This window comes from Cryptotermes secundus, unplaced genomic scaffold, assembly GCF_002891405.2.
Source record: "Cryptotermes secundus unplaced genomic scaffold, Csec_1.0 scaffold31, whole genome shotgun sequence".
Taxonomy (NCBI): Eukaryota; Metazoa; Arthropoda; class Insecta; order Blattodea; family Kalotermitidae; genus Cryptotermes; species Cryptotermes secundus.
Genome location: NW_019743147.1, coordinates 422,607 through 449,957, shown reverse-complemented (window position 1 = coordinate 449,957; position 27,351 = coordinate 422,607). Strand labels below are relative to the sequence as shown.

General features: G+C 39.2%; 1 protein-coding gene across 1 annotated transcript; it reads right to left on the bottom strand.

The window, feature by feature from the left end:
- Positions 1-3,660: 3,660 nt before the first annotated feature.
- On the bottom strand, positions 3,661-27,347 carry LOC111873712. Its single transcript, XM_023868646.2, has 6 exons — positions 27,040-27,347; positions 25,732-25,992; positions 19,809-19,958; positions 16,509-16,581; positions 11,908-12,027; positions 3,661-6,835 (listed from the first exon to the last, which is right to left on the bottom strand). Exons 1-6 carry the CDS (start codon positions 27,271-27,273, stop codon positions 6,132-6,134), a joined length of 1,542 nt encoding a protein of 513 aa, XP_023724414.1. The 5' UTR covers positions 27,274-27,347; the 3' UTR covers positions 3,661-6,131.
- Between the last annotated feature and the right edge of the window lie 4 nt (positions 27,348-27,351).

Sequence of the window (27,351 nt, the reverse complement as noted above, 5' to 3'; positions counted from 1 at the left end):
CAAAACCAAAACGCTCAATTAAAAATAACCATAATTAGAGTATCTTGTTCATATCCTTTTAAATTACATAATAATATTAACATTATAATCTATCATGCACAACCTTTTAACTCCTGTCCATCACTGCTTTGTCATGTTGTGAGAAATTAAAATAACAAAGGAACTGAGAATGATGATAACAGCCACCAAAGCAGATTTTTAAGTAAAAAAGATTATTGTTTGAAACCTGAGTGGGCTGCTATCTAATGAATTTATGCACACTGACATTCATGTCCATACACACTTGGGCACAAACACACATTTGACTCTTCGTAGTACATCTGCATATAATTACAAACAGAACTTGTCTCTCTGCACTGTTAATGCAGGAAACAGATAAATTAATACTGATCATTCTAACAGTGTCACCATAGAATATATTAAACAGATCTGCATTATTGTATTACATGCAGAAAATGCAACCAAACTTCTGGATAATACTGAATTATAATGGAATGTAAATTAATTTAACAAAAGATCATTCAGTCTCACACACACACACACATCAATATATAATATTAATTACTGTATCTAATTTGCATGCCCTTTTACTGGAAGCCTGAAATCTGGTTAAATAGATCTCTCCTAGTCAACTATTGATGTGTCATGGGTGCACACACTTAAGTACATATGTACACGGTGTGTTGCATGAAATAACAAGAGTGTACGAAAAGCTGTCCCTGAATGTGGAACTTTACCCTGCAATTATTATGGAAGAGAAGTAGAGGAATCAACGAAAATATCTATGTAGCTCTTTGTATTGGGGGTAGGGGGGATCTATTCAAAAGGGCACAAGAAAGTATCGCTTTAAGTATGTGCTCTGTGTTGTTCTGTTACGCTGACAGAAAGTGTTTTAAGCTATCTGTTGACATATTATTTAAAATATTTCCTTAAAAAAAATATGTATACTTGTTGCATATTATCAGACTGGAAAGGGTAATGAAATAAAGGCATCAATATTACATGAGGATCTGGCATATCATTCTACACAGAACACAGGCAATAAAATTCTCTTTCAATTCATCAGTACATGTTCAGAAAATAACACATTATGAGGATGTATGGAGAGAGTTGGTGCAAACATAGTGATAACCGCTTTTCCAAAAAGTCATTACAGTTCTAGTTGGGTGTGATTCACAGTACACATTTTTGTTTCTTTTTTATTTTTTGTAACACCTAATTTGATCACGTACCTATTCTTTGTTAACACATTTTATACATCAAACATCATCACCAACCCTAATTTTAGCCAAAGAAAATAACAATCAAATTAAGTGTAACAGAAACACATAATCAACTACGGTACAACGATTTGTACAGCACTTCTTTCACCTGTTTTTGTAAAAGATCTAGATTATGTATTTACAAGTGGCCTAACAGAAGACAAAAACTTCTTTATGGTACGAAAATACGAGCATCATTGTCCTGAATTATATTGTTATTAATTATTGTTTAAATACTCGACCCTGAACTTTCCAGGACAGATTTATGTTAAACTATTAAGCATTGTACCCATTTTTCATACACTATTCCTTCACAGTCCTAATGAATGTCTTATATCAACAAACTTAAATTCCATTTACATAGAAGCACACTAAGTTGTCAATATATCACTCCATTAGTACCTGCATGCATATACCTGTGAATAACTTGAGAAGTTACTTTTGCACCTAACTCAATGGCAATCAGTCTTTATGGACACTGGTGTTACATGAATCTAGTCCATCATTGTACAAATCTATCACATGAAAGGAGTAATGTTATACAGAACTTCACAGTGCAAATGGCTAAGATCTCTGGTGCAAATCATGGCAGCGCTCATGTAGTTATTTTTCACATCTTTGGAAACAGGTTGATGCGTATAATAAACAAATTGTTTAAGGATAACATAATAGCGTGCGTTTTATAAATTATATCCCTAGGTTTCAATACTGGAAAAAATGGGATTCTGTCAGGAAATAGGTCACTATAGAAAACCTGATCTGCATGATTCTGAGCCTTGCGAATCATACCTCATGTTTAAAATTCTGTACTTGCTTGTATTATGAGATGTGTTTAATATTTGCTTCAGATGGTGCACTCATAGGCTGTAACCCTGTGTAACCTTGTAGGTAGTAAAAAAGTAAAGGTATCCCTGTACTAAGCCGTGAAGGCCCATAGGGTTGTGAGACGTTGAGGGTCCCACATTATCTAGACAATCGGCTCATAGATGGTGGTAAGGTTGTCAGCCTTATGCGCTGGCCACGCTTTACTCTGCAGGAAAATTATTTAATTTATTCCTGGTACTCATTTCTGTTAGAGGCTAAGTAAACCCCAGGGCCTAGTGCGGCTGGAAGGATTAGGTCAACTGAAAGAAATTCAATGACCTAATCAGGACTTGAACCCGCAACCTTCTGGCTTGTAGCATGTAAACAATTTTTAGGAACACGCTGTTTCCATCTTCAGGGTTGAAGCATGTTGGGTGAGGAATTTGCATGATTATATAGGTAAGTTAAAAGGAAAGTAGGATCAGTGGAACCCCAGGAAGGGGTAAGAAAATTAGGCCTAGTTTTTGTCAGTGGCAGCAGTTTGTAGGAAAATAGTCTTTTTCAGTGGACATGCTATATTTTGTGTCATGGAAGGGAAATGGGATTTTGAGAAAGAACATCCCTTTTTTGGACATCCACATGTTTTCACACCTGTGACCTGCTATCACTTCCTACTATTGCCACTGGCTCAGGTTGGACTCCATTTGCTTACTCTGTCCCAGTCTCAGTGACACATTCTTGTCCCAATTCTACAACCCCTGAAGACGGAAGCAGCATGTTCCTTTGAAATACTGGAATCCTCCTACAAGACTACATTGTGACATAACTCAGAAGAACACAATCTAAAGCAATGATGTGATACCACAACATGGGAAAGCAGAACAGTTCGCACATTTTGAGATTTGGGTTTTGCCTTCAACTTGAGAGCAAGTGTGGGGTTGTCATTTCAAAATATCTTTCATAACCAGTGCCAAGGTTACAAATGTATGGAACTCCACCTCCACTCTCCATGTTTTGATGTTTCAGTGCTTAATTAAGAACACTGGCAGCATTAATTTTAGTCCCTTTAACTCCCACATACGTCTTGTACTGGTACAGAACTTAAAATAATTTACACATGATGAGAAAATACGTTTTCATTTGCTGTATCATTTTCTTCGAGGACTTCTGATGCTACTTACAGTTCTCTGCATAGCATAATTTTAATATATTCTTATTATTACCATCTTCTGGGATGTAATGCAGCGTAAACTAATACATCACTAGCATTGTTTCTGGAGGAACCTCTTGCCTCCATCTTATGCTGAGATTATATCCTTTATATCCTGTGTAGTAACATTGAGACACTGGTATAGAGAGTGCAGGTAGTTTGTAACATACACAATGACATAGGCTGTGACATAGCTCAGTTGGTTAATTGTTGGCTTCCCACCACAGTGGCCCGGGTTCAAGCCTAGGTCAGGTCATGTGGGATTTGTGGTGGAAAAAGTGGCATTGAGGCAGGTTTTCTCCGAGTACTTTGGTTTCCCCTGCCACTCTCCATTCCACCAATTGCTCCACAATCACCATCAGCTATCATGTGGAGCTGGTGCAATAGGCCAGTAGTGGCTGCAGTACCTAGTGGACTCAGTCTCACCCCACTAAGAAAAAGAACACACAATGACATCAACATGTTTAAGGCAAATGTAAAATTATTGCTATGCTTAATTAAGCACCATGCCTTGAAGACATGGGGGAGTGGAGGAATGGCTGCACATATTCTTATCTTTGGCACTTGATGCAAATGACTGGTCACCTTCACACCCTGGACACTTTACCCATAGGGAAAGAATTCCAGTACCCATTTTATGGGAGAGCCAGTGTGAATGTTGTAGTGAGAAGAAAATCTGCCTGACTGGAAATTTATTTGTGATTCTCAGGTCATCTGCCTCATAGCCCAGTCACTGTAATGCCTGATGGACAAAGCTAAATAAGATCACAACTGTTACATAAGCAAGTATAGCATTTTCAACATAAAGTATACATTTGCTTATATGTCCACAAAAACATAAATATTAATTACAATACGACATTATTTAGTTCCTATCTATTACTGAATCAGAATAGTGGTGTAATTTTTAAAGTAGGAGTTTGCTTACTTGAGTTGCAGAACACTTTCCTTAATGTGTCCAAACCCAATATCTGCCTCTGTGTGTGTGTGCACGTGTACGTGTTTGTCAGTTCCCCAAATTTTTGATAAAATTGAAGATATCAAGAATTGTAGTTTGCTACAGGATGTAAGCAGTGTCATTGTTATGTCCACTTTTTCAATATTAGAATTTCTTAATAACATTTTTATGTTTAAAACACTTTCATACAGATTTTCAAGAAGTGTTTATGAACTAATCAGTAAATTAGAGGCAGCCACTAGAAAGCAATGTCTAGAACGATCAGTAACAGTGGGTATATAGTTTTGTCTTGCGACAGAAAACAAATCCTAGCACTATGCACTACAACAATTTTGTCACTTAATTTTGCAACATGGGACATCAAAAACAAATATACATTATCAGACAAGGTACTCAAATAATGTGGGTGTTCTTATGTGCATGTAGTTTTATACATGTGTTGTTCTACACACTAGAATTCCTAGAGATTTGCATCAGTGGGGGTGTGAATACATTCTCACAAATGTTGCCCACTATCAAAACAAAATGATCACTCCAAATTTTAGATCCATGTAAGACTTAAATGCATCAAATTGCAACATAACTAACCTGTCAGAAATTCGTTATCCTTCAGGCAAGTTGCACAGTGCAAATTGAAACATCTGGGGCCCTGGAAATCTGCCACTACTACATACTTTTCACATGGCTTTGCAAATGCTTGCATGATAAGAAGTAATGATTGCATGGTACATTTTGACATTTAAACATGCTCTCTTTTTTGGATAACAACCAGCAACATTTACACTTAACATTAGGATACAATGCACATTCTTCTTTTGTTTCACGTGTTCCTATCACAACTACGGTCAATTGTTACAGTGAACCATACCTTGCTAATCTTTACACTGGTTCCCTTTCATCCGTGATTTGTTCTAAAAAAATCACATTTGGCACACATTTGTCATCATGTGCCTTCAAACTTAATGTAACAAACTATGTTTCAAAATCAGTTTGAAAGAATGAATATAAAAGGATGTATTTTCTATCATCTCATGTGTGAATTGTGGATATAATACTCGGTTGTCTATAAAAATTAATTTTTTATTATTTATCTTCAAACTTAAAATTATTCATTATTTGGTATAAATCTCTGCAGGAACTGTTGGTGTTGGTTAAGAAGTTAACTTAATTAGCATGTATTAATCATAAGTAAATATAAATATGTGGGACATTGGCATTTGAAGTCAGTCTTGTAAAGTAAACAATGATCAACCATGTATGAGAAACAATAATGTGGATACTACAATGGTGTTGTGGACAGGCATGAGTATCTGAGTCTGGTTGTGAACCCAGGAAGCACGATGCAATAATATCAACAAAAGACCTCTCAGTGGCCCACAACGAATTTGTCTCAGCTACATCACAACTCTTATGCGCGGGGAATTTCCCCCATAAAATTTAACTTTACTCTTGTTCTACCAGCACCCATACTCTGACAATCACAAACAATTTCATTTAGATCTTGTGTAAGAAAGCACAATGTTGTAGTTCCCAGAGGACCTCCATTTTGTCACTGTAATTGAGATGATCTTAACATTCCATTCTGCATTTGTAACAACCTGCTGATAAAGTAAACCATTACAAAAATTTGTAAGTACTAGATAGAAAAATTCTGAGGTAAATACTCACTGTATTATGTATAAAATTAATATATATTACTGTATAAAATGTAATCTATATTGTAGGTTTCCATATAAAATTTACTATTTCTTACAAGCTTCAATAGACGACCTCTCTAACACAAAATGGTCGATACTCTGGCAAACAACAATACCATAGTTCACTAAACAATAAGGGCTCTGATTTGCGATTTTTTAAATCTTGTCCTGCTGGATAGTTCTATTAATTTTAACATCTGCTAGTTCTGCCCATTCTGTTCAAGAAGTTGCTGTGAAGTGGTGTCCTCTTTGGGCGGTTGCTGTTGTGTTTGCACTGCATCATGCTCCTCCTCCATGGAACCATTGTTCTCATGTGATTTTCGTCCTCCATTACTGTCGTCTTTGCCAGCAGTAGACACATCAAGTGGGAGGGGCATAGGGGGTGGGAACAGCTCACGGTTCTTTTCAGACTGGGGTAGCAGGTGGATCATGTTCACAGGGACTGGGAAAGAGGCACCGAAGTCAGGATAGTAATTGGCAGGCAAGTAAGGGTTGAAGCCACCAGGACCCACAGAGACCAAGTCATGTTCTGAGCCTGGTGGACCCAACAGTTCATCTCCTGCACCAGACTTGCTGCTGGCATTGTTGTTATTGTTGTTGTTCCCTGGCACTGGACCCATGGGCCCCAGTCCCAGCAGCTCAAGGGGATCCCCAGGGCCTCCAAGACAGTCTTTCTTCAGTTGCTCCAACTTGAGCGACTTGCCATATTTGCCACGCACATACATAAGTAAACTATTGTATGGAATGCCAAATATCCGAGATGCCTGCGAAGTTGTCATCTTTTTGTTCCACACATGCTGCAGTGCCTGTGTTAGCTCAGCATTGGTCCATGACCGTGGTGGACCTCCTCGTGGGGCACTGTGCTGCCCCTTTGGTCGACCCACTGAAACCACAGCCATCTTCCCTGTGAGCAAGGCTGACGCTTCAGACACAGCATCTAAATAAAATACTGAATGGCCCATACACTGAAATCTTTTTTTTCGTCTTTATTAGTATTTATTCCCTAGAACATGCCATACTATAATGTACGAGAGAGAACCAAAACTAATAAGGGAAAAGAGAATGAATTTTCGCCTGTCAAAAGAGTGATTAGTTGTTTTGTTGTAGTTCAGATCTGATTGTGCTCAGTTTCACTTGCCATATGAAACTGGAAGAGTTCCTTTGCTTCTGGGTCATGAAAAACTGTTAACAGTATTTTCATATTCAAAACAAAAGAACTTCCACAATGGTAACTATGAAGAAAGCGGTCTTCTGGGATATGGCGCCATGTAGGTATTGTGTTAACCGACGTTTTGGAGGAATGTATCGCCTCCATCTTCAGGGTAGAAGAAAAAAGAAGATCTGCAGGCGAAGAACCAGTGTGAGCAAGTACTATAGACTCATTTTGAGAAAACCCAGCTGTATAAGAGCAGGAAGAGAAGGGTGAGGGGCTACATGGGAAATCAGTAGAGAGGAGAGGGGAAGGGTCTGGGGAGGTGGACCAGCAGGTAGCAGGCCAGAGCAGGTATATAATATTGTATGGGGGGAAGGAAATTTGAGGGCAACCCTGAAGGTTAAGGGTGAATGCCCTCCAATTACCTTGCCTCACCCCCCCCCCCAAAATACAGTACACCTGCTTTGGCCTGCTACATTTTGGCCCACCTCAACCAGACCCTTCCCCCCACCTCTCCTCTAATTTCCCATGTACCCCCTCCCCCTTCTCATCCTTCTCTTATACAGCTGGGTTTTCTCCAAATGAGTCTATAGTACTTGCTCACACTGGTTCTTCACCTGCAGATCTTCTTTTTTCTTCTACCCTGAAGATGGAGGCAATACGTTCCTCCGAAACGTCGGTTAACACAGTATCTATATGGCACCATATCCCAGAAGACTGCTTTCTTCAAAAAAATTAAAAATCTTCACTTAGTTTTCACAATGATATTTTGACAAATACAGGTTTTGAAATGTCTCAGTGGTGCTTGACTGAAGCATTAATGACATGTTCTAAGTATACCATAATATAGTTCATATGAAAATTTCAAAAAATTTCACTTACATTGCCAAATATGGGCCATATAAAATAAATTCTGTTTTAGGCCGCAACATAGCTCAAGCGGTTAGTCACTGGCTTCCCACCGTGGCGGCCCGGGTTCGATCCTGGGTCTGGTCAAGTGGGATTTGTGGTGCACAAAGTGACACTGGGGCAGGTTATCTCCGAGTACTTCGGTTTCCCCTGCTAATCTTCATTCCACCAAAGTCTCCATCATAATCACCCAGGGCAGGCTACAATAGGCCAATCAGTGGCTGCTGTGCCGAGTGGACCCAGTTGAACTCCACCCCCCACTGAGTGAATTAAAAAAAATCTGTTTTAAAACCAATGGATCTAAACAAGATTCGAGACCATAATGAAATATCTGCTGTTATAATTATTTTACAAGATTTGAAGATTTTATGAGGGCTATTTGGAAAGTAACCTCCCGTGAGATAACAAAACAAGTAATGAGAAAAAAATATGTATATACTAATGCTACTTCTCCATGTAATCGCTGCTGGAATTGAGGCACTTGTATTGGAGAATAAATTTTTGTATGCCTGTGTCAAAGAAGTCTTTCATGTGTGAACTCAGCCATGTTTTGACACCTTCCATCAAATTCTCATTATTGTTAAAGTGCTGTGATCACAACCAGTTCATTAGATAGGTAAGACGGTGGTAGTTGCTTGGAGTGAGATCAGGGCTGGAAGGAGAGTGGTCAAACAACTCCAAGTTTAAATGCTCTGGCAGTGCTTGAGATTGAGCAGCTGTGTGCAGACACTTACTATCTTGGAGGAGCACTACACTGACAGTCAGCATTTCATGCCTTTAGTTCTCAATGGCGCTATGCAGATTTTTAGTGTTTCACAATACACTTGTGACACTATTCTGGTCTCTTGTTGCATGATTTCCACTATCAGCCTGTCAACCTGTCCCAGAAAACAGTTGCCATCAATTTTCTAGCAGAATTTTGTTAAAACCGTTTAAGCTTGTCTTGTGAATGTATGTGCATCCACTGCTTTGGCTTCAATATTCAAACAAAAAAATCAACAAACTCCGTGGCCTGTAGTCCGTGAGCGAACTATACTGGCTGAACGACCGCTGCTTGTTGGCAACGTTAGTGCCAACTTTTGCGGATAGAGTGTGTCACGTGGTCAGCGCAGTGGATCCCCATGGCCATTAATCTTGATTCTCTAGACTGGAGCCACTATTTACTTGAAATAGCTCCTCAATTATCCTCATGAGGCTGAGTGGACCCCATTCCAGACCCACTACTTCTCAGAAAATCTGGTAGCGCCAGGAATCGAACCCTGGACCTATGGATCTGTAGGCAGAAATTCTGACCACTAGGCCACAGGCAGTCTGTTTCAACATTCACACACAAGAAAACAGGTTTCATCACCTGTTACTTATATCATATGATTCATCAACATCTTTGTGGTACTGGTTTAAAAAAGTCAAAGCCAAAGGAATTCTCCGGATTTTGTATGCCTCTGTGAGCATTTTCAGAACCCAACTTGCATGAAATTTGTGACAGCCCAGCCTATAGTAATCTCATAGGAAATGTGAAATTTGTGGAAATTCACATGAAAGATCTGAAATTATGGAATGTCATGTTTACACATATACTTTTGGCAGCACTCTGTTAATGAACAAGATCATGACTCATGACAGATGGCTGAACACTTTGCTCTTCACTGACACCTTTGTTTGCCCATCTTTGAACATTCTACACCATTGCCTTACAGTTCCCTCACGCAATATATTTTGACTGTAAACCACGCATAATTCACAATGGATGTCCATGTGAAGAAAGTGTATAACAGCTCGAATTTCGCATCTGGTTGGATTATCAGTCCAGAACATATCATCACACTCTGTAGAGACAACAGATCAAACAATAGATGTACCAGTTATATGATGGTTTATAAGGTAGTGAGTCAATTGATGCTACTTTGCACGCTTGAGTTCTCCCCCGCTCCTACATCAGTTGCCTAAATTAAACAAAGGTTACTTCCCACATAGCCCTCACACAAAGACTACAGATGGTAAAATTTTCTCGTGCAACATGCTGTCAGCATTCTCTGGTCATAAAGACAGAGAAGGCCTTTGAAACATTGGATTTTGTCTCTGAATTGATGCGGCTTGTTGCTATATAAATTTTGCTTGCTCACAACTGCTGAAATTTCATAATATCTGGATTTTTATGCTTTTATGGGGAAGGAGGTTTGCATAATTTTCTTGACCCAAGGAAAATCTCATTAGCTGATGTACTTTTTCTTTGTGGGTCAGTCTCTAGATTATACACTGTCAGATGGTAGGAAGACTGATGAACTGGAAAGCATTTGGGAGTGGTTGTGGCCTGAGGTACTATCCTGGAGTTCTACTTGAGAGTCTGAGGAAAACCACAACAAAAAATTTGAGGTAGTTATGCTGTTGAACCTCAGAAGCTGGGCAAATAGTGTAGAAGATATTGAGACATGCAGTAAAGTCTGTATAGGTAAACATTTGTCTGATAATTTTCCCATCCAGAATGGTCTAAAATGAGGAGATGCCTTATCACCACTGCATTTCAGCTTTGCTTTAGAATATGCCATTAGGAAGGTCCAGGTAAACCAGGTGGGACTAAAATTAAATGGGACACATCAGCTGCTGGTCTATGCTGATGACGTGAATCTACTGGGTGATAATATAGATACCATAAAGAAAAACACACAAACCTTAATTGACACTAATAAGGAGGTTTGTCTTGAAGTAAACACAGAGAAAACTAAGTATATGTTGCTGTCTCATCACCAGAATGCAGGGTAAAATGATGAAAATATACGTAACAGATGTTTTAAAAATGTGGCACAGTTCAGATATTTGGGAATGACTATAACAAATCAAAACCTGATTCAGGATGAAATTATATTGAGATTGAACTCTCCACCATTCAGTCCAGAAGCTTTTGTCTTCTCATCTGCTGTCAAAAAACATAAATTAGAATACACAAAACTACAATTTTGCCTGTGGTTCTGTATGGGTGTGAAACTTAAGACTATGATATTAAGAGACAAATATAGTCTGAGGGTGTTTGTGAACTGGGTGTTGAGAATATCTGGACTGAAGAGAGATGAAATGACAGGAGGTTCGAGAAAACTACATAATGAGGAGCTTCCTAACTTGTACTCTTCTCCAAGTATAATTAGAATGATCAAGTCGAGGAGGATGAGATGGGCATGGCATGTAGCATGAATTGGGGAGAAGAAGAATGCATATAGGATATTGGTGGGACAGCCGGAAGGAAAGAGATCTCTAGGAAGACCAAGACATAGGTGGGTGGACAATATTAAAATGGATCTTATAGAGAGATAGAATAGGATGGTGTGGATTGGATTGATCTGACTCAGGATAGGGACCAGTGGAGGGTTCTTGTGAACATTGTAATGAACCTTCTAGTCCCATAAAATGCTGGAAATTCTTTAGTGGCTGCATAATGAACAGCTTCTCAAAAAGGACTCAGATCCGTGAGTGAGTGAGTGAGTGAGTGAGTGAGTGAGTGATATGACATGCAGACATATTGCTAAGGAATGACTTGGTAAATAAGCCCACAACTAATGTGTTTTCTATTGATCTGCCTCGTGGCTATATAAGTAGTACAGAAGAGAATCAAATCAGAGAGAGAGAGATGGAGAACGAGAATGGAACCAGTTCTCAGAAGTATAGGAAGAAGGGTTCGCCTCTAGTTGTATTGTGAGTTACTGTAATCTACTGTGATTACAAGTGATTGTAAAAAAGTGATCAACTCATTCAATCCAAATCCTGTTATTAGCAGTCAAACATGCATAAAATATGGCAATATCAAAGAGTGCAACTGAAATGGAACTAAGTTGGACAGACAGATGCATGGCGTTCATTAATAGGATTCCACTAAAGCAACTAAAAGGGTTCCAAAGGAACCCTAACTATGAGTTTATTCTTACTTTTACGTTTTCCTATTATGTGGTGGTTTTCATTTCTTGGCTCTGAAATGTCATTCAGTAGCGGGTTCCGACAGCTCTCCATGCCAGGAAAGAAACCAAGCTGAGCATCCAATGAGAAAACTGAAACAGAAATAAAGGAATGTTAGCTCTTCTGTTACCCGTTTTCTTGGAGTAAATATATTTCTTTGTAGTTTACTTAATGACAACGTCAGTAACTCAGTTACGTAACATGAGATCATTGGATAACAGTGAACAGTGACTTGGAAAAGACGTGGAAGTGACTGTGGCCTAAGTTTAAGATACTGTCCTAGTATTTGCCTGGAGGGACTGAGGAAAGACAGAAATCCTCAGTCAGGATGTAGTGTTATTACATAGCTGTCAACACAACAATCTCCAAATAAATAAACCACTGCTACTGTATTAACATTTGTTTATTATTCTGTATTTGCTACATGTTTTGATACAGCTGGATCATCATCAGGCAGTTTTTGTGATACATCAGTCATTTTTGGATTATGTTCTAATATGGATCCATAATGGTAATTGTACTGATATAAATATTGTTAAAAATGTTTGTGTGTGCATCTCTTTGTGTTACTAATTTGATGTTGTAATATTAGTCTTAAGGTTTAAAATGTTAAATACTGTCCTTCATATCTCTATCAAAATGTTAAACTGTTAATTAATTAACAATTAAGTTACACTGAAATTATTTTCTAAGTAAAATGAAGAAATGAGATCTACACACACGATGCAACATATGCAACACGTGCACCAAAATATGTAAGAAACCAAATTTGGAGCAATTACCCTTAATGTATGAATGTAAGATATATCTAATGGCAAGTAACACTCGCCATGGCTGAATGTTAGATTTATCTATTGAAGTGCAGCAGTACACCTGCACTCTTTGGAAATGCTGGCAGTTTGATCTTCCTGTTGTAATCACAACAAATCCACGCAAGGTCAAATCAGTGGTTCATTTGTTAGCTCAGAACAACGAAATTATTTGTCAGGGTACTGGTTTTGATATTATTTAAGTTTAGATATGACCGCTTATGACTGGTCAGGCAAATAGAGCACAGCTTTGTTTTGATAACTGAGAAGCATCTATGCATGCAGATTAGTGCTACTTGAGCTTGCAAGGAAGTGGGTCGTTTTCAAGGATTTGTTTTCAGTAACGAATTATCAATCAGAAAGTCAGTGTAGGGCTGTCAATTATTTACATATAAAACATTTTTATTTTGTGTCTTGGTAGAGGTATAAAGCCACTGAAGACAACACTGCACATGTGGGCTTTGAGGTTAAATCTGACATGATGGTAAATAGTTATGTAATTTCTTGGAGGACATGGAAATCGTCAAAGAAATCGTTTTTCCACCTTCTAGACATGACTGTTCTTAATGTCTATTTATTGCACAAGTCATGTAGTGGAAAAATTCTGCGAAATCCTAGTGCGAGATTTGACTATACAGTCGCATGAGGCAAATATCACAGTCAGTGGCATTTCTTGGGGGAGGACCAGAGGTGACTGGGGACTAGAGGTGAAACATTCGCAACACTGGCCATCCAAAGAGAAACAAAGACGTTGTTGTGTGTGTTTGCTAAATAAGAAACCAGGAGCACGCTCTTCTATTGTAAAAAGTGTGATGTTGGACTGTGTGTCAAGGACTGCTTTGACCAGTTGCGCACGGGCATCAGAGTGTGAGCACTGAATGGAGTTATCATAGACTGTAAAGTGACGCAGTTCATACCCATGTACAGTCTGAACAAAGGACTATTGTATATAGTGTGATTATTTTTTACAAAAACAACATGTCTGAAGTTTTGAGAAAAAATGTGGTAAGTCCTTTGGAATTTCACAGTATATATAATAAAGATGATATTTTGCATTTCATGACAAAATAATCACAGTATATTTTCATTTGTAAAAATTGCTCTTTAGTGTATATGAAGAAAATTTTATTGTCTTTCAAGTTGTTTTTAGTTCACATTTCTATGTTGCACAGAACGGAGAATATGTAGTTTTTTCTTAAAGTCTGCGACTTTAACAACTTAGGACCATTTAAATTCTGGCCACAGCAGATTCTTGACAATTTAAAAGTCTTTACTTTAAAGGTTAACAGAGTGAGACAATACATTCACAAAAAGCTAAAAATGCTCACTCATTACAGAATAATTACACCACAGAATGGAATATGGAGAATATATAGAACTCGTAGCATCACTTGCACGTGAGTAATCACCAACATGACATGTAAGTAATCACCTATATGATTATACATTACAACTGGACTATATTAGCACACCTTTAATCTATTTCCAGATATGCAACAGGCTAGAAATAACGCCAACGCCCAAGATACAAAACACCCAACTATTATCTACTCTATGAGATTCCAAGATACAAACATCTAACTACAACACCCCCCTTCCCCCCACCCTTTGGCATTGCAGCCCCAATTTGGGCCTTGGCCTACCTCCATGAAACGCTTACTAGATCTTATACATTCGGTAGGACTCCTTGGGTGAGTGATCAGCTCATCGCAAGGTCTCTACCCACACACACACAGACACATCAAAACCCATGCGCGCGCGCACACACATACACACTAAACATCCATGCCCTGGGCAGGACTCAAACCCATGATCCCAGCTTCCGAGCAAGTGAAGACAGTGCATGCCTTAGACCGCTCGGCTACCGTGACTGGCTAACTACCCCCTAGTCTATGAAAAATCACCACAGGCATTCACTTTACTTAAAAGACAATTTCAGTGTAATTTGATTAATAATTCATTTACAGCTTAACATTCTGATAGAGATTTGAATAATTGTGTTTTAGCATTTTAACCCTTAAGACTAGTATTACAGCATCACTTCAGTAATATGACAAGCCACATGCAAAAATAATTTTAACAATTTATATCAAAGAATTACCAATATGGATCCAAATTAGGACATAATCCAATAATGAGCCATATTAGGGCATACTCGAAAGAAAGATGTATCATGAAAACTGCCTGATGATGATCCAACTGGATCGAAACATAGCAAATACAGAATAATAAACAAATGTTAATATGTAATATTTTAAGGTAAAAAGTAAAGCTATCCCTGTAATGGGCCATGGAGTTCCATAGGGTTGTGAGATGTCAGGGCTCCCACATTTTCTACACAGTCGGCTCAGAGATGGCGGTGAGGCTGTCAGCCTTACACTCCAGCTGCCCTTTACCCCCATGAAGATTGCTTGTAATCATTTCTGTTAGAGGCTGAGTCAACACCAGGATTAGGTCAATTGAAAAATCCAGTGCCCTCATTGGGAATTGAAACTGCGACCTTCCAGCTTGTAGCATAGTGCCCCAACCAACTACGCTACCGTGTGCCCCAATACAGTAATACTGGTTTATTTATTTTGAGATCATTGTCTTGATGGCCGTGTAATAATACCACATAGTGGTACAAAGCAGGATGTATGCAATAAAGATACTCAGTCAGGATATGTGGTGTTCTGGCTGAGATTCGAACCAAGAACCTCACAAATGCAAATCATGACTGTTATTGCTTCCGTTGGTTTGTTTGGTTTTGAAGCAAATTCTTGAAATAATAATCACAATGTTTATTTAGAATAACTGAATTTCTGGACTATGTGAATACACCATCCTCAGAATCCTTTCAAATTGATTGTATTTGTTACTTGTCAAAATTCAAAAGGTTTCAAATACACGATTTTAATGCAGACAGAGAAGTAGCTGGAGAGATTCATATAAGGCATATGATGTTCAGATTAAAGCCAGTGAGTAAAGGAGTGTTTATATTACATCACCAGTAAGTGATGGAATTTAGAATATTTCAGTACATCAAAATGATGCAAGTCTGGTCTGTCAGGCATCTGAAGAGACTGTTGCCACCACTGCAGTATGTACTGACAGTGATTCTAAGTTCTTGTCCACTTTTGTGCTTTCAAAAACCCATATTAGTTATTCTCTGTCAACACAAACTTCACTTGACCATATAACCAAAATGTAACTATCACTCTTTCCTCCGGGAGGGAATTTAAGCCGTGGGTCCCGTGTCGTAGCTTTATGGCACGTAAAAGAACCTCATACCTCCAAAGGAGGTCACTGAGCCAAAATTATGGACGTTTCCCGCCCAACAGCAGTCACTAATACCTCTGGTAGATGGGGGAAGCATTATAGATACCTCTCAGCTAGTAGAGCCGGTCTCGCTGGCTGGGCGGGACTGATGGTAAGCACCAATACTGGTATAATATAGAGACTGGTAGAAATCATAGAGGGAAGCACAATGGACCACTACAGGTCTAAGTGCATGGGGAAACCCACCCTCTCTAATAACTAACTAACTAACCAACTATCACTCTTTTCAGTATTTTGGAGCATCCTGTACTGATGACATATGTTGAGATAATAATCGGGTCAGCAGGCTCTGATAATTTACAAAGTATTATATTAAGGCACATTTGAACATTTGATCTAAAAATAAACCGTGGAATACTTTCACAATTAACCCATAGAACTATAATTAATTACAGCCCAGTTGTGTAACAGATGAACAGTGTTAATGCTTAGACAATATGGCTTACCATGAGGAGGCGTCATATTAAGAGCTGATACAGATGGGAGTTGTGGAAAAGTAGAATTTTCAAGTGTTGGGTCCTGCAAACAAACGCATGTAACTCAATACTAATCTTCTAATTTGAAAGAAGCAAATACATACGAGTATACAGAATATCAGGATGATTATATGGGTTACACCATTACAAAGGGAAACTGTCAAAGTTTTCTTCTGAGTATATAACTTTTCAATAAATTTCAGTGTGGGCTGAACTGGTCACATAACAAATATCCAGACGATATTTGACATTGTTCCAAGTTGCTTGAAGCACGTTTGGTGTTACCCTAGCCATAGCAACCCTTATGCGGGCTTTCAGGTGTTGAAGGTAGCCAGTGTTCTTCACATAGCCCCACAAGAAAAAATTCAGTGGAGTTAAATCTGGCGACCTTGGAGGCCAAGCAATTGGTCCACCTCTGCCCATCCATCTCCCAGCCATCTCTCTGTCCAGGTGATTCCTAACATGGTGGCAGAAATGTGGTGGGGCCCCATCTTGTTGGAGGATAGTTGGAGATCATAATTGGGGCACCACATACAGCTCCAGCATGTCCAAGTACGAATGTCCAATCACAGCCTTTTCCGAAAAGAAAGATGGTCCAATCAACTGGTCGTGCATTAAGCCAGCCCACACGTTCCTTTTCTGGCTGCCTCTCTCCAACTCACATGTGACATGTAGATTCTGACAGCCCCAAATCCTGCAGTTGTACCTGTTTACAACACCACTGACATGGAATGTCGCCTAGTCCGAGAAGCACACTTGGCAGAGGGAATCGGGCCATGTGTCAGTTCTTTGTAGTTCTTTGTAGCATGTCCACAGTGAAGTTTGTGTGTGCTACTTGGTCACTCGGTTTTCGTGCATGAATCATTTCAATCTTGTACACTTTTAGGTAGAGCCTTTTGTGTAGCACATCATGCACTGTTGAACGTAGAATTTGTATGTAACTGCAAGTTAGCATCATGAAATGTTTTGCATGAACTTAGCTGGAGTGCCTCTCTAATGTGACTGACATTTTATTCAGAGGTCTATGCCTTTCCAGGAGATTTTACATGAAACAAAATACCTGTAGCCCTTAGTTTGTTGTCCCAGAACCGAATGCTTTCCTGTATAGTAGGTTGACATCCATACTGCGTTCTAAACTGATGCTGGACAGCTGTATGAGATCACAACTCTGCTAAACACGGCATGCATTGAAATTGCTCCTGTGGTGTCGACATCAATACTGAGCTTGCCAAGCTGGCACATGTGCGTAAGCCGGGCATGAAGAAAAAACTTTCCGAGTTTTCCTTTCCGATGACATTAACCAGATACGTGTATGACAATTAGTTTCTGAGATATAATTCTTTATTTTTGATACTTTTCATCCGGACACTCTATATTTTCATATTTCTGAACACAAGCTTTGCTACAAACCTAATCAAATTTTGTGTGAAGTTAAAGGAGACATTAACTGATGTGAAATTCTTGATTTTTCGTTAATTAAGTAATTTAATTAGAAGTGCACAAAGTTTTTCCATGACTATTCCCTGGTGCTCACTGGTATGCTCTGAGTTTTCTGTCTCATAATATAACATGTGTCTCATTATTTCCTGTAGGGTGATCTTGTGTTTTGAAGCCTAGTGATTAAACAGTAAAACTGTTAGCCACACTTCAGTGGTTTAAGCCAGAATTACCTCATAGTTGCTACATGTGTCCATCCTATCTTCCAACTTCAGAACTGTATGTTGAGATTATGAAATGACACCTAAAAGTCAGAAACTTGGAGCCAGAAAAGTGCCCCAGATGCATCCATTGTTCTACAGCACTTCTTAAAACATGTTTCCACAGCAACAAATTCATATACAACAGTAGAGGAAGTATTGGATGCAGTGTTTTCTAATCAGTTCATGACAAAGTTCTATAGAGGAAGCCTGCGAGACCCAATGCCAGAGACATGGAGGATGAAAACATTATGAGAGTCCCTATTACTAGAGCCCAAATTGCAATTGTGGAGTTGATGAATTCCTTCAATCCTATGGTATCTATACTACTATACTAGTTCACTATAGTGAAATTCCAAATTATTGTTATAAAATTCAGAAAAATCCTGTTAGTGAATATTCTCTCTTGGTCACCGCTGAAACCAAATATAAACAATGTGTAATTTTCCTCTATTTTTTAAATGTTAATTTAGTAAGTAACGCACATTTAGTATGAGAAATTTCTGACATTTGAAAACCTTGATTTAGTGTGTTTGTGGTTGAAACAATAGTCTGTATTCATCACATTACATTACATCACATTGCATTCCAGGGATCCAAAGTTAGTCAAAATGACTGTAGGATGTGGAATATGAGGATCACACAGCAGTGGTTGTGAATACACCATGCTGTCCACTGAAAATTTTCCAGTGTTTTGGAGGAACATGCCACCTACATCTTCAGGATTTATGAGTAAGCCAAGCAAGAAACCCACTTGAAGCAAGCAGAAGCATTGCTTGCCGCCTGAATTGAGCTTGTTTCTTGCTTGGCATACTCTTCAGCCTGCAGGTGGAGTTGAGATGTTTCTCAACCACATCAGCTGACTTTCAGCAGACTAAACAGCTTTATATCCCAGACATTGTTCATGTTTTTCTGTCTACTGGAAATTGTTACAGGACAATCACATTCTTTCAGCAATGACATCAGGTGGTTTACACACAATGAAAACATGTTGTTTGTGGTATCATTGTTGCAGTGATTCTCAACTGAGATTCTTTCAGTGTTTATTTCATATTTCATTAATTATTTTACACATTAACTTCATATTATTGATTATATAGTTGTATTTCTTAGAGATGGTTTAATTACTTGTATAAAGAAATTATTTCATTTTAATTATATTCAGTAAGTCTTGTATGATGAGGATTAGTACTCAGTGGAAACCTCAGATTAGTGTATTACACAGAAATCATGAATATGAGGTTAGGAGTTCTCACAGCATTGACTGTGAACATTACTGTCTTCTGGGATGTGGCACCATATAGTCTGGTAGACTGTAAACAGTATTTCAGGGAACCTGCTTCCTCCATCTTGAAGGCAGGTCTTCTGTCCTGAAGATGGAGGCAGCAGGCTTGTTCAAAACATTGGTAATGATCCATCACGCTACATAGCATGACATCCCAGAAAACAGCAATTTTCATGAACTATTAGTGTCACAGACAAATTGTTGAGTCAAAGCCTGTGAGTTGCAACGTGAGATATGAGGATAAGATGAATACCAGCAAAAGTGATCCAAGCACTGAAATAATCTTACCGGAGGTGGTGGAGGCAGGCTTATAGACTCTGTACTATTGCAGAACTCTGCCCGCTCCCTTTCACGGTCCCTGTCTGGTGTGTGCATGTCGATGTGCGCATTTTCCGGCAGCTGAGACTCTTCGTTTTCTGATTTTAATGGTGGAGGCAGCTAGGACCATAACAAAATGTAATATTAACTTCATGCATTTAATCTGTTGATGGGTGAGTTACATAAGTAATTATGCCCTCCCACTATACAGTTGTGATTGCATGAACGCTTCTCAGGAATCGTTCAGTCACTCAAGCAATAGAGACAGATATATCCTGCATCAATTTGGGGTAGTAGCAGTACAGTCTACACATTGCAGTATCTCTTCAGATTAGGGGCCGCGCCATAGCTCAAGTGGTTAGTTGCTGGCTTCCCACTGCGGTGGGCCGGGTTTGATCCCGGATCTGGTCAAGTGGGATTTGTGGTGGACAAAGTGGCACTGGGGCAGGTCTTCTCTGAGTACTTCGGTTTCCCCTGCCAATCTTCATTCCACCAATTGCTCCACAATCACCCTCACCTATCATCTGGGGCTGGTACAATAGGCCACAAGTGGCCGCAGTACAAGGGACTTTAGTCCCACCCCAATAGCAATAAAACAAATCTCTTCAGATTCATTTCAGTTAACCCTTCCGCGACGGATAGTATTTAAATCATTTCCTACCGCCAAACCGACGGGGTATTTAATTATTAAACAGAAAAATGCACTTATCCATGAAAAATTTAGTAACTCTCGCAAAAATTGGTATATTGAGATAAAATTTTCACAGAAATATTCATAAAGAAACGAAGAACAAAACTATATATATATTTTTCAATATAATTATGATAAATAATATTTTTTTACTCACTCGAACTGCTAAAAGTTGAGTTTGGTGTGGTAATCCTGAAAACACTGGTCAATACATAGCCCAACATCACAATCACTGCACCAGTACACGGTTTCTTTTCTTCTTTTGTTTTTTGTACACACTACACATCGCCTTTGTGGTCTAGCCTTTTTTCCTGATGGGGGAATTTTACTAATAAAATGTCTTTCACGAAGCCGGGGGATGGTGTTATCTGATGAATGACGTCGACCTTGTACTCTACGTGCTGCCTGCTCCTGGTCCGTAAACTTCAACAGCAACCCTTCTACCAGATTTACTCTGAATGCTAAGTGGTCTGTCAGTCTTTCCTGATTCTTGTTATAAATTATCATGGCATTTACCACTGTCGCATTCAAAAGGCGTCTGAAGAGTTTCATGTACCACTTATGAAGTCTTTTTCTTTCCACGTTGTAGTACTGTAAAAGCTGATCTTTCAAATCAACGCCACCCATCATTTCATTATAATCAATTATAATTTTTGGTTTTTTTATTTCTTTGTTTCTCTTTATATCTGTCTGTGTGTCGGCATTGTGAAATGTAGAGATCACGGAAACTGGTTTTTTGTCTTGCCACTTGAGAACAGTTATAGGACCTGCGTGCTGAGCTATGATCTCGCCCTTTCTCAACTTTGTGTTTTTTACAGTTGTTGGGACACCCTTTCTGTTCAACCTAAGGGTCCCAACACAGTCAGTGCCATGATTTTTTAATAATTTTGCTAACTGGGGGGAATTGTAATAATTATCCATCCATAGAGTATGACCTCTATGGAGGAGCGGTTCGACCAAATGTAGAACAACAGATGTTGTTTTATTGGTATTTTCTCTGATCAGTGAAGAATTTAGTTGGGTTTCGCTGCCAGTGTAAACAATAAATGACCATAAATACCCAGATTTGGAATCACAGAGTTCATAAGTTTTTATGCCGAATTTTGAAGCTTTCAGTGGCAAGTACATTTTGAATGCCAATCTCCCTTTCCATAGTGTAAGCGATTCATCAATACAAATATTTTGTCCAGGATAGAAGAGTGTCTGAAATTTTTCGTTGAGATGTTGAATGACAGGAAAAATTTTGAAAAGTCTTGTAGGTCCTAGGTAATTATCTTTCTTAGTATTGTCATTGAAATGGAGAAATTTACATATAAGCTGGAATCTGTCTCTCGAAATTACATCAGGAAATGCTGGAGTGTATAGTAATCTTTTCGTTGAAAAGTATGAATTTAGAGTTGGCTTATTGACTATACCCATCAGCAAGAACAAGGCTAAGACCACATACATTTCATTTAGTGTCACTGGTACCCACTGCCTAGCTGGAGATCTAAATGGAAAAACCCTCCCACATATAAATTGTTGCGCATAAGTGTTTGTTTCCTGAACGATATTGTTCACAAAATCCTCAGTAAAAAATAATAGAAATGTCTGTACTATATCGAGCACATTGACAGACTGATTTCTCGGGCCTGAATTTTCAGAAAACCGTTCGCGAACGCCATCATAATTATCCATATTTTGCCAAAAATAACTCTCGTCTGAATCCGCCACTGGAACCCTCGCCACTATTTCGTCGTCATCTTCAATACTAAGATCTTGGATAGCATCAACTACAGCCTGATCTTCAATTTCATTATCACTGTTTTCACTACTATCCGAATATTCGAACTCACTAACTTCCGAGTCGTGAGCAAGGAACTCTTCTAGTTCATCGCCCTGTAAAACTTTCCTACTTGTAGAGGCCATGGTTATGGCGCGACTGAGAGAAGAAAGTGTTATGACATCATAGATTTCTGTATCATTCGTAAGTTTATTTTCTTAGGTTGCATTTGGTTCCAAGAAAAAAGGACCCTCTTGTTTGACTACTTCATTGTGTCAGCAGACTGTACAGCAACCCATTCAAGGAAAACCTTCGTCTGGGGTTTCAGTGAGTGACTCATATAGACAAGCAAAGACCATAGAGTCGAAAGATATATAGTTTTATACATTTTCCTTACTTAGAATTTGAAAAATTTCAATGAAATCTAGGCGCAGTGAGACAAAAGTACGAACTATTACACTAACGATACAAAATAAAAATACCGTGCTAAAAATTCGTCCAAAATAAATAACTCATATACCAATAGAAAGATGAAACCCTAATCTATGTACTCCTGAAAAGAAAATTGGAATATCTTTCCTCGTTTTGTCAGCAACGTCCTTCAAAGCTAACACTGCGCAGGTCGGTGAACTGCACAGATGTCGGTGGCATACGATTATTTAAAGGGTCGGTGAAGCACACGGATGTCGGTGCGGAAGGGTTAATCAGCTATAAGCAATATTTATTATATTCCTGTCAACACAAAACCATTTTCAGCAGGTTGAGTTGCTGTCTAGGACATGTTTCAGCAACTTCAGGACTGGTTTTTAGTTACAATTATTTTATGAAGTACTTAATGTAAATTTATATGAAAACCATGGTGTACTATACATTGTATCCTGTAATAGGTTAGCTCTTCATCTGTTGGTTAACATAGTTATTTTGCTGAAGACGTAGATTTTCGAGGTTTTATGTGAACATGCAACCCTGAACACGCTGTATCTGTCCACTTCATGAAAGAGCACTGTGTTGACAGGAATACAATAAATATTATCTGCAGTGATTTACACAGCAGGATACTGCAAAATATGAAATGATGTAACAGCTACAATGGAGCAAGCCTATTCATTATGTGCTGGCCAACTGCTGTTGTCTTACATGGCTTAAATTTCATGAATTCTGTGGAAGATCATGCTGGCATTTTTGAAATCCTGCTTTGCCTGTGCAGATCATCTGACACGTTTTTGAAAGAGGATGTTAGCTCCTAGTACTGATTTCATTCTCCTTTTCTTCAGCTACCATCTGACATTATGCTACTGGATTTTTTTCAGTTGACCCAGTCCTTCCAGCCACACTAGGCCCTGGGGTTTACTCAGCCTCTAACAGAAATGAGTACCAGGAATTAATTAAATCATTTTCCTGGGGAGTAAAGCGCGGCCGGTGAGTAAGGCTGACAACCTTACCGCCATCTTTGAGCCAATGGTCTAGATAGTGTGGGACCCTCAACATCTCACAACCCTATGGGCCTTCATGGCCTGGTACAGGGATAGCTTTACTTTTTTCCATGTGACATTTTGTTTCAGTTCTTCTTTGTCCAATATTGACCCTGAGTGCTGTAATTTACTTATGATTGTATGGGGGGGGGCAGGCAGGAGCATAGTTGGTTGAGGTGCTATGCTAAAAGCTGGAATTTTTTTTTTATTGTTAGTGGGGTGGGACTAAGTCCCTTGTACTGCGGCCACTTCTGGCCTATTGTACCAGCCCCAGATGATAGGTGAGGGTGACTGTGGAGCAATTGGTGGAATGAAGATTGGCAGGGGAACCTGAAGTACTTGGAGAAAACCTGCCCCAGCGCCACTTTGTCCACCACAAATCCCACGTGAGTAGGCCGGGGGATCGAACCCGGGCCACCGCAGTGGGAAGCCAGCGACTAACCGCTTGAGCTATGGCATGGCCAAACAAGCTGGAAGGTCGTGGGTTCAAATCCTGATGAGGTCACCTGATTTTTCAATTGACCTAATTCTTCCAGCCACACTGTGGCCCTGGGGTCGACTCAGCCTCTAAGAGAAATGAGTACCAGGAATCTTCCTGGGTGTAAAGGGTGGCTGGCTTGTAAGGCTGACCTCACCACTGTCTGTGAGCTGACTGTCTAGAAAATTTGGGAGCCTCGACATCTCACAACCATTTGGGCTTTCACAGCCTGTTACAGGGATAGCGTTACCTTTTTACCTTTACCTTATATGATTGTATGAGTATTCTGTGTATTTGGAATTGTAATTTCCTGAAACCTATGCTGGAATCTTTACCTTGCTTCTCTTACGCGTCCACTTTCCAACAGGTATTATGCATGAACACTCATTCCATTATGTAACTCTCATGTAGTATTTTGACACATGAAATTATGTGATTGGAAGTTTAAGTACAGTATGAAACTTTGGATTATGGTTGGGCAGACCATAATGCATAAGTTCACTTCATGGTGGCTGTTCAGCGGTTTATTGGGATGATATTTAGGACAGGATTCTAACAAGTATACAAGCTGTCTGCTACCAGTCTTAATCTGTGCACACAAAGTTCAAGTGAGTGTGGGTCTCTTCCATGTGAGTTTCCAGATGGATTCTGGGAAGCTCTCAGATGACCAAACTGTATATGCATACCTACATTTGTGCCTGTCCACAGGTTAACTGATACACTCTTTGAGTTTGGGTGTGTGAATGCAGAATCGTTATGTTGCACATGTGGTTGTACTTTGTAGTGTTATGTTTGTCTGTGGTTATAATATCAAGAAGAAGAGAGTTGCTGACACTCTTGTGAACTGTTACATTCTGAAGTGACTTCATACTGATTTGATTTAGAATGAAGAGTTCTACTTTCTGGTTCTGCTTCCTAAAAGCTGGTATATGGCTTGGCTTATTCTTGCTTCTGAAGGTGGAGGTGACATGTTTTTCTGATAGGTTGATTATATTTCAGAGGACTACAAAGCATTATATCGCAGAAGACAGAACTCTCCGTAATTATCACTGGGATAATCTCAAATCCTACCTAATTTAGAGTGAGCTAGAGCCTACTAAAAACTTCTTTTGGTACTTCTGTACTAAATGAAGGTATGATTTGTGCTTTTTGACACCCATATTATTTGGAAAGAGTAGATACAGGCCTAAATGCTTCCTTGGGCAATGCAAAATCACTCCCCACACAGTGATTAAAACAGCTCAATTGTCTCAAAACTTCGTCACAATTAACAACATGAAGTAATTCCACTGTAACAGAAATATAAGGAAAAAAGCTGTAAAATGCAACATCCCAAAGACTAAATTGAGGAAAATCTTACATGGAGATGGTTTAATGCTGATATTACTCACTTGGGATCGCTGACACTAACACAAATGAAAGAGAACCTTCAACTAAGGAGCATGAACTAGAGGTTCCACTGTATCCTGCAATTGTACATGTTTTCGTACCAGTGGGTGAGGTGAAGTAACGGGCGTTCCTGGAGGAGCAGGAGGAAGCGTCGGGGCAGGCGTGATATTTCCATTGCTGCTAATATTGTTATTACTATTGCTGGTGTTGTTACTACTGCTACTGTTGCTTTGTTGCTGATGCTGCTGATGTGCTGGTTTCTTCATGGATAAATTCTCCGCTGTTTCCGTCACTGGAGACACTGGTGGTTTAGTGAGATCCTGTGCCCCACACTGATCCCCTGATCGTCTCCGGGGTCGTGCCTGGACACATGTAATAATATGCTGTATTGAAGTCTGTCTTCTTAGGACAGAAATATCAGCTGCTGAAGTCACGCTGATTTTAAAATCAAGTGGTGCAGATGAAGCTGCCTTATGGGATGCAATACTGTACCGTCTGATAAAGAGGTACTAATCTTTTGGAGGAACCTGCTGCTTGTATTCCCTGATTATGGCGGTATGTTCTTTTGAAATGTTGGTATCCTTCTACCAGGCTACACATCATTGCATCCCAGCAGACAATAATCTTCATATTTAGCCATGAAAACTTAAAATCTCACAAGTTAATACATAATTCAGTTACAGTGTTGAACATTTATAAATTAATCATCTTTTGAGAGACTGAAAATGAATTTGTCAACCAGTGCTGCACTGAATGATTTCCAAAGGTTTCGATGGTTGGCAGCATTTCTCATCTGTGTCAGAACTCATCAAGATTCAGAGGGCAGGAAAAAATGGATGATCAGTGGGTTACATAACCATGCTGTAGGAACTTTAGCAGTAATTTACCACTGAATGATAAGTGAGGATGATCACATTTGGTAGACTTGAAAATAAGCTGTTGGCCTGTTTCAAGGCATTTGCTTCGAGGGACTGCAGAAAAACAACAAACAACCTCAATGAGAACAGTCTGTGTCCTGTTCAGTATTTGAACCAGGCATCTCTTGACTAAAACATCAGAACCATTACAGCTTCAGCCAACTTGTTCAGTAAGGATTATGATGAAGTATGAAAGATAAAAAACATAAAACACACATAACTACTGGTACCATAAGAAGTGATAATAAAGGTTATCTTCACAGTTATTAAGTATACTGTATCTAGAATATCTCTGAGTTTGAGCCATCATCAGCTAGTGATGCAGATCACTACATCATTAAAAAGTCACTAAACTGAAATTGGACATAGAATGCAGTCAAAATAACCGTACCAGAGATGACATGCCATCACAGATATTTCAGACTCACAGTAAATGGAAAGTTGGTGGTTTCTCTTAAGCCAGAAAGTCTGAGAACATTATGTAGAGTTTACCTGTTTTCTTCGAGGCAGGGGTGAGGTGCGGTGGTCAGTGGGGGGAGGCAGGTTCTCACTAAAGGAGATAGGTGGCATATGTGGGAGATGTGGAAGTTTGAGAGGTGGTTCATAATTTGGTACAGGGGATGGTGAGAAAGGAGACAATACAGGCAATCCTGTCCCCAGCCCCACTGTTGGATCTGATGAAGAGAAGCTGCGAGCAGTGGGAGTTGGAACACCATACAACCCCATTTTCTCAAGGCTTGATAATGGTGGTGGGGGAGAGAATGCTGCAGATTGGGATGTGGAGTGCAGCTGTTGCTGATGTTG

Coding starts and splice junctions, on each gene's coding strand:
- LOC111873712 (XM_023868646.2), bottom strand. CDS start 27,273: ATGGGGTTGTATGGTGTTCCAACTCCCACTGCTCGCAGCTTCTCTTCA. Junction 19,959..25,731: donor TTACTTCACCTCACCCACTG/GTACGAAAACAT, acceptor TTATGGTCCTAG/CTGCCTCCACCATTAAAATC. Junction 16,582..19,808: donor GCCTGCCTCCACCACCTCCG/GTAAGATTATTT, acceptor GTTTGTTTGCAG/GACCCAACACTTGAAAATTC.